Source organism: Ptychodera flava, chromosome 15 (assembly GCF_041260155.1).
Source record: "Ptychodera flava strain L36383 chromosome 15, AS_Pfla_20210202, whole genome shotgun sequence".
NCBI classification, from domain to species: Eukaryota; Metazoa; Hemichordata; class Enteropneusta; family Ptychoderidae; genus Ptychodera; species Ptychodera flava.
In genome coordinates, this window is record NC_091942.1 from 14,347,501 (window position 1) to 14,356,564 (window position 9,064).

A 9,064-nucleotide genomic window follows, 5' to 3' on the forward strand; every position below is an offset into this window, starting at 1 on the left:
CAAAGTTTTTACCATATTATTTTGGCCAATCACTTGTGGACGCGCGTTTTGAAGCTTACAGAGTAAAAGTTTTCATGGGCTTAGTTTTGTGATAATCAGAAATTTTAATTTTCTCCATGGTGATAACACAGGGATGGCAGCCATTTTGTATTTAAAATATTGATAAATAATGTTTAATTTGTTTCTCTAATACCATTTTTTTTGTACAATGACCGTGAGTTTTATTCTTGATTATGAAATAGAATGGTTGAAAGTTTGCTTGTGGAAAGTTTGAGCAAAAGTTTAAGTCTTTCATTTTTGAATTTCATAAAATAGTATGTTGATAAGATGTGGCAAAAAGACAATTTTACTTTCATAGTAAGTCTTAACGCAATATATTACCTGCAATACTCAACCTAATCTCAATTTTGAAAAAAACAAACAATTCTTCTCAACCATTGCCAACAGGTGTCTTGCAGAAACACAAATGGGAAAATTGCATGACAATTGACACAGGGTCGTGGGGTTACCGTCGGAACGTTCAACTCTCAAACTATCTTGACATGGAGGAATTGACAGAGTTGATGGCAGAAACAGTTAGGTAAATAAACACTTCTAAGTCTAGACAAAGATTTATGTGCTAGGGCGGATTAAAAAAATGTTCAGATATATCGTACTTTAAATCATGAATTGGCCATTTGAATTGAAACTTTATTTGAATATCAAGTGAAATTTAACAGTGTCTCAAGTACTAACTTAAAACATTCAGAAGTGTCAACTGGAATTGTGAATTTTATTGGGATATTTGTGTATTATGAAACCCCAAGGACAAATGACACTGTCAGCTCTTTATCTTTCAATGGCAGACTATGCCATACACTGATGGGTATCGTTGTATATTTGCGCACTGTACAATGATTTTCCTTTGTGACCTAGCAAAGACTTTGCATAATGTTTTCTGTGTTAATAGACCTGGTACATTGGTAATTAACACAGGGACACTTAGGATCAATACATCGTGCTTGATATTCATGAAATATCTAAAAGCAACAAAAAGTTATGATGTGAAATTTAAGATTGACATTTAAGCTCTTTTGTTTTTCAAAAAAAAACCTAAAAAATTTTCTAGTTTCTAAGATGTCTTATATTTAACCGTGCTTCCTTCAGTTGTGGTGGCAACCTGCTGATGAATGTCGGTCCTACTCACGATGGTCGCATCATACCCTTGTTTGAAGAAAGACTCCGACAGATGGGAAGTTGGTTGAAAGTTAATGGAGAAGCTATATACTCCAGTAAGCCATGGACGCATCAGAATGACACCAAGACCTCTAGGATATGGTAGGAACAGGAATTTAATTCATTTTATAACACCTGCAGCTGATGAAATGAATTTTTTTGTTTAAATATATTATTATTTACAAAATTACTGGTCAAAGGGTTTGCACCCAGAAACAGGTTACCCACAATTCTCCTTGATTTGAGCACTCAGACATTGTTTGCTAAAGGTTTATGCAATTTTATTAATTTCTGAACAATTTGAAAATCAGAATTTAATTTCAAGAGTATTTGTTCCAAATGTGCTCCAAATTATTATGTTAAAAATTCAAGAGTAAATTGAATGAGAATCCAATGTTTGTAGCTGTCAGCAACCGAGATAGTCTCATTACATTGTACCACCTATTATGCATGTAAATTTCCTTTGTTCTAGACAATTAAAAGAGTGAGTATCCTTTCTTTTGACAACACAGATGCAACTTATTCCCCTAGTTTCATTGAAAATATTGTGAATGACTGTCAAAAACATCTGTTGACAAAATTACAAAATTGCTATCTCCTTAATGGAAAAAGGGTTGACCTTCTCATTATTCAAAGTGGGAAATAAAAAACATGTGATCATCGAAACAATGCTGTGATCAGAAATTTGAAATATGGACCAAACTGTTCTAGATAAAGAAGAAATTTGCTTCAGTTCAATGAGTGATCTCAGTGTGTACAGATCAAGGAGAATTGTGGGTGACATCACTGACTGTGAAACACTCTTGGAAGAAATATGAGCACAATGAAATCCCTAAGTTGTTGTATAATTCACATCTCTTTCACAAATAGGAGCACACAAATGTTTACAGTATTTTGTCGAAACCAATGTTTGTTTCACAATATAACTTTAGTCTAGCCTAATTACTGTCAATTTCAGGTCAGCATATTTCAAACCATTCATATTAGAATAACATTTTTCGACTCAAAACTATTTAAAATTTTATCATACTTATGTTGATAAACTCCATGTAATATCAGCCTGATGACCCACAACATAATTATATTCAAACATAAAACTCGGTTCCTCTGAACAATCACTGTTTGTTAGTCTAGAATGACTTCTTTGTCATTTTGGAACGCCAAAAATTTTAGGATATTGACACATCTGAGAGATTCTGGAATACTATGTTGTACGACTTGTTAGGTTTGTATATAACAAATCTATGAAGAGTAGACACTGCAAGGGGTCTGGCATTCATTCTGAGAAGCAGACTCCATGACAACACTGCTTTATTAACATGAAAGCATTTATTTGACAGGTACACCAGCAAACCCACCAATGCCAGCACTGCGGTCTACGCCATCGTCCTGGATTGGCCAACATCAAACCATGTGTTCTTGGGTGCACCTGTAACCACAGAGACAACCAAGGTGGAAATGTTGGGATACTCCAAGCCATTGTCATGGAAACCGAGTTCCCCAGCTGGCATCAACATCACCATGCCAACTATAACTATTGATGAGTTGCCATGCCAGTGGGCATGGGTCCTTAAACTTTTGAATGTCAAATGAGGTAACACCCATAGAGTTCAAGGGTCAATAAGTAGATTGCTGTGCATACGTTGTGGTTGTCAACACTTTGTTTTCCAGATAACAGCACTTTCAAGTTCGCAATTTTATCGCACTATTTTTTTATAACGGCAGTAAGTCGGTAGTCAACATTTTGATATTCACCAGTTTTTCAATAAGTGCCTCGATATATCAAAACTTTTCCATCGGGTAGTTGGAACTCATTGAGTAATGACTTTCAAAAAAGCGTTGATCGGATATTTCCTGAAAAGACAAAAGGGCTTTATTTCATTGAAAATAAGACAGTTCCATGAATCCACCGATATTTCAAAACTATTTGAACATTTTTCTGAGATTTGTAAGGCTACATTTTTCGTAAACAGTTAACTAGTCATGTACTTTGAAATCCCAACAAAGGGAGACCTTGGTACCTTTATTTAAGGCCATGCATGCTTTATAGGTCTTTTAAATCTTTTTATTGGCAAAGCTATCAAGAAATTTTATTTTGTATTTGTTCTGGTGTACATTTTAGTAGAGCATTCTTAACAAAAGCAGTCAAAAACTGCATCTAGAAACTCTACCAAGTGGAATATTGGAAAGCATGAAATCATCATACAGCATTTGCACAAGAGAACCATGGGAAAGTTTTACTCTGTGTTGCAGAATTTGACGAGCGCCACCAACATAGTTTTTAAGGTTATGAAAGTGAAAGGGGCTTTTTCTCAGTCATCTTTTTAGCGGCCTTGGTCTATTTGATGAACGTTTTCCTATGAAGAGCTGAGAAAGTGATGGAGCATCAAACGACTCTGATGATTGGCATTCTTCAGCTACTCATCCAAAACTGGAAAAAACCCTAAAATCCAGGAGTCACAGTTATCTATATGTCTGCATTATACTCTGAGGTTTATTTTGATGATGAGTTCAATAATATTATTTTGATTGAACTCTCATGATGAAGAAAATTGGCATCTTCATTTGTTAGAGCCATGTAAAATATAAAACAATGATTAAAATCTTTAAAACAAGTGACCTAGGAGCCGATGGAGCTCCGCTGTGTTATGTAGAGAAGAACTACTTGTGACAAATCTTTGATAGCTCACTTCAGGATGGCCTGACCAAAAATAGCAAAAATAACTGCAAAGAATTACAATTACAGTTTTCATCATAATTTCAATATATCACAGAAAGATCATCCCCGGGAACCTGGATACTAAATATCACAGCTATCAAATGAAGGGTTTTTGAGAAAAAAATATTGACAAAAAATGGCAAAAATTGCCCATAAAATACAAAATGACAGATGTCATCATAATTTGAATATATCACATTTTGATCATCCCTCTAAACTGATAATACCAAATATCTAAGCTATTAGACAAAAGGGTTTTAAATGTTTTTGACCAAAAATGACAAAAATATGCAAATTTAACCACAATATGAACAAACCTGACTGAAGTAAGCTCAAGGGGCCTCAATATCAAGTTTCAAATCAGTTGCAATAGCGATTTCAAAGAGGAAGTTTTTTTGACCAAAAGCAGAAAAAATTCCCCAAAAAATACAAATATGCACCCTTAGAAACCTGCATACCCAATTTCAAAGCAATTGGACGAGTGGTTTCAGAGAAGATGATCTTTTTCCCCAAAACAAAGAAAGTTGCCCCCAAAAAAAACAATTATGCAAATTTCACCACAATTTAAACAAACTCTACCGAAGTAAACCCCACATATCTAATTTCAGAGCAACTGGACGAGCAAATTCAGAGAAGATTTTTTACCAAAAATGGGAAAAAATGTCTCAAAAATACAAATATGCAAGTTTCACTGTGATTTGAACGTATCTCAATAAGGTCACACAAAGAAATGTGCATGCAAAATTTCAAAGCAGTCAGACCAGCAGTTTCAGACAAGAGGCCAAACGTTGACAAATGACAATGACAGACAATCTTCCTATCTATTAAGCTCTGCATCACTGACAGCAGAGATAAACAGAGTGACATCATCAGTTTTACATCTCTGATGAAGAAACAAACTGTAACATGGCTGGTTGAAGAGACATATTCCTTGACATGAGATACCTACTATGCAGGCCAATGCTGTTTTACATTGAATTTAAAGGAATATTTCTCTTAAAAGGTATCCAGTTTGTTTTCTCATGCAACCTTGAAAAATTTAAAAGCTTTGAAAGCTGTCCAGAATACTTTGAAATCAATCAATCGATCAAACCTTTTGCTTTCTGGTAGATGCGACACAAAAAAGCAAAAATGGGAAGGAACACACTGGTCATAAAAAGATGCAACTTATAAATATGCCAGTTCTACCAAAGTACACAAAATATAGCCTGGTGATCATATAGAGTCACAATTTTTTTATATGAAGCTGTTCTTAAATATTAGAATTTTCAGTGTCAAGACGATTTCCTCATGTAAACACTGACATTTGTTGAAACTAAATTACACAAAATGGTTTTTGAATTATGCTTGCTAATTGTGTGTGTTTCAGTTTTTCTGCAACTTTAAAATTCTAGGCCCATTCTAAACATTGACAAGTTCTCGTCATGATGGAGGAATCAAATATTTCACACCATTTGGTAAAATTTTGTACTTTTGGTCAGATTTGGAAATCATAACAATTTATGACAGTATACACAAATTTGAATTGATAAAAAATATCATAATTTCAACACCGAAGGGTTAATTGGATATGGGCAGCAGCCTAGAAACGATTAACCGTACCATGTGTGCATTCCAGGGTTGCCATTGTTCAATGTAAATATAATCGTTCGCATTGACACCACAAATGTTTGTAATTAGCATGATTATAATTTTTTTTTGCTCTCATTTTATTTATTAACATATTTCATGGCCATGACCATGTAACAATAGAAATTTTCATTAATAAGGATTGGTGAGTGTCAATTAATTCCAAACGATAGAACGTTTTTCGGAAACAGGTGCATGCATGTGATCAAATAATTATAAGGGAAACAGGTGCATGAATACATTTACCCCTGACTATAGGGCTACATAACCCATTTGTGCTGATCACGGTTTTCAATTGAGAACTGAGATATGTTTGTCTACAGACTTTTGACTGTAAACATATTCAATATATTGTCCTATTTTGCAAATTTCTGACATCATCTGTAACATGAGATGAACTGAATTTTGTAAATATATGGAAGTTAATCTTCTCCACCAAGTTGTCATCTTGAAGTTCAACAGTGATGTTGTTTGTCAGTGGCATATCTTGTACATCAATTATGCAGAGCAAAAAGTATGGGTACCAAGCAATTCTTATTTTACCCCTGCAATGTACTAGTAAATGACAATATTTTAAACGAGGACAAAATTTAGATGATTTATTGTACATCATAATGCTGAACAAACCATGCACTATCATCTCACATGACAAAATATGCAACGCATCAGCATGTACACGCTTGGCTCAATGTGGCCGCATTCTCATAAATTAGCATGGCGCCCTCTAGTGCTGATTTTACAGAAGCAGAATGCACAGAATGTCCGCCCATTGAAGGCAGGAATGCAATACCAGATGGATGCACCAGCAAGACGACCATTTTATGTCTGGTATTTCATTTCAGTGAACCTGCACTGCAGGACTCGGGTATCTTATGATTCAAGTGTAGTGATTTATGTCGGAGCAAGATACATTCCGTGGCTACTCCATTGAACCATGGTCCCTCCACACCCAGCCTCCACACACTGTGGATGGCAGTCTGTCAGTCAACCATGTATTTTTTATGAGAACTGAAATGGAACTTTTCTGTAGCATTGCTTCAGAAGTGACCACAAGATGCATCGCCTTCCTTGGAAGAGGCATCATAAATGTGAGATTGTAAAGGGCATACTCTGTAACTTTTAATAATACTGCCAGTATTTTTGTTCTCAGGGAATTTTTCTATTCCCCGCACAAGTATGTGACTAGAGTGCATAAGACTTGCAAAATTGGTGAACTTTGTACACTATGCAAAATTCTCATTAGGAAACAAATTTTATGGTCCTGTTGTTGACAATAAAATGGTATATTATTCACATTCAGGCAAATTGGCGACTTTGACACTAGGCTTTCCATCATGATTAATAGGACAACAAACTGAATTTTACAGATTGAGCAAAAAATATTGAAAATGCATTACCGGTACTAGTTACAGCTGAAGGAACTTTCAGAAAGCTATATTGGGGAGATTGTGTGTCAGACAAAATGTAGAGTTACAATATTGTAGACTGTAAGATATCATGTTGATTGGTACGTGAAGATGTAATATTGGGTTTATTAAGGATGTATGCGCCTGGAAAGTCAAAGACTGAAACTTTTGCTCAAACTGTCCTCAAGGATACTTTCAACTGTTCTCTTTACAAAATTGAAAATAAAAAGCCGGCATCACTACACAAATTTATGTACTACAGGAACAAATTACTTGAGATTTACTGACAATTGAAATTCAAAATGGCCACCATCCCTGTGTTAACTTTGGGGATAAGTTAAATTTTTGATTGTCCAAAAACTAAGGTGATGAAAACTTTGAGAGCTTCAAAATGAGCTCACACAAGTGGTAGACCGGAAAAATATTGAAAACATTTGAGCATCGTGAATATTCCCCCGTGAGATACATTTTCTCTAAAATTATAGGATGGCAAAAGTTACAATACACAACAGAGAATAGGATGTAATTTATAACAAGAAGTGACATGGGACATCAAATTTAAGTTAGCCAATAAGATAGGACTTTGAGTGACATAATTAACATAAAGGCAAAAATCCCTTTTCATATGTGTCATTGTTGCTGATGTATATGGAGTAACCATGACAAATCTGTACATTCGGTGTATAGACTGACACACTTGAATGGGTTTATCTTGATAGACGGTGAAAATGACAATTTCCAACTCAGATGAAAGCGAATGTTTCCTGCCATATCTACAGCTTATAAAAGCAGTATAATGAAAACTCGCGCTCTACACTGTCTTAATCTGCATAAAGCTATTTGCATGCATGGCATGGAAAACTGTGATTGAGAAAGTGAAGTCATACAAATTGAATTCAACAAACGCAGGCTGTGCATGCAGCAGTATTTGGCTCTGATCCTCAGCAGCTGCTTTTGACTGGATGACAGATTACAATCCAATATTTTTTTTTTTCACAACCAAGAGAAGGCAGCCTGATCATTGATGTAGCAGCATGACACTATGTCTCGGGTGATTGAACGGCTGGTGCTGAACCGAAAGTGTCTAACCCATAGTTGACCCTCTCAATTCATTCCTGCGTTAATGATGATTGATGAAGATGGCAGATTTCAAAAAGGTGTCGTTGCATTAAAAAAAAATATCCATGGCTTTATGTAGAGGCAATTGCTAATGGGGTCAGGGCACTGTTCTGTACTATTACCCGTCAACATCTTTCCCCTTTTTCAATATCACACATTTCTGGATTCTGCACCAGAGGCAATGTGTCCCAGATACACTAATATCGCAGAAGAGACGCCCTGTCACAGGAATTTCATGGCTTCATCGCTGTTCACCTGGTTGACGGGAGGAATGACAGCACGGTCTGTCATAGACATGATAATAAACCCAGAGTCTTTAATTACTCAGCTTCTGCATGTCTCTTTGTAGAACAAAACCCTCAATGCATTTCCTCATATCCACATTTTTATACAGAGTACCACCGGCCATTCTGATCTGCTAGCATATTCTATGGCTTCTTTGAGTTGTTGGCGCGGTTTTAGTAATGGACGTTTTCAACACGTATGCTAGAAAACTGTCACACTACATGTCAAATCTTCCTGCCGCTGTTGGTATTAAAGCCAACTTGACAGACGTACTTGACCAGGTGTAAGGCGACTGACCTGTATCTTCATCTAAATCTAGATTGAACGCTAGCATTCTAGCAGAAAATTCACAGGTGTTTATACATGATCAGAAACTGCTTTCCATGTGAGACATTTTAACCTTTTTGTCCAATAGTTTCTGGTGATAGGCTTCCATATTTCTTTTCCAAATCATCAGTGTGTGTGTAAATATTGTCTTGGCTGTCCAAACTTTAATTCTGAAGCAAATGTGATCTACTTCTTAACCCTATAAAATCCAGGACACATCCATCACCCACACACCTCATTACCGCATAAACCCGGGTGGGCTCAGCCATACAGATGAGAAACTAGGATACAGCCCATCTACCAGGTAATTGCTCTGTGAAAGTTTTGACATACACACTGCTTGCGTAGTTTTGAACGTGCAGAC

General features: G+C 35.9%; 1 protein-coding gene across 1 annotated transcript in view; it reads left to right on the top strand.

Annotated features, from left to right (window-relative positions):
- LOC139151253 (alpha-L-fucosidase-like) overlaps positions 1-6,007 on the top strand; it is a 10,666-nt gene extending 4,659 nt beyond the window's left edge. Inside the window, exons 6-8 of the mRNA XM_070723911.1 lie at positions 448-580; positions 1,147-1,317; positions 2,556-6,007. Coding sequence (XP_070580012.1) covers positions 448-580; positions 1,147-1,317; positions 2,556-2,808 — 557 coding nt within the window. The 3' untranslated portion in view covers positions 2,809-6,007. The remainder of the gene's footprint in view (positions 1-447; positions 581-1,146; positions 1,318-2,555) is intronic.
- The last annotated feature ends 3,057 nt before the right edge of the window (positions 6,008-9,064 follow it).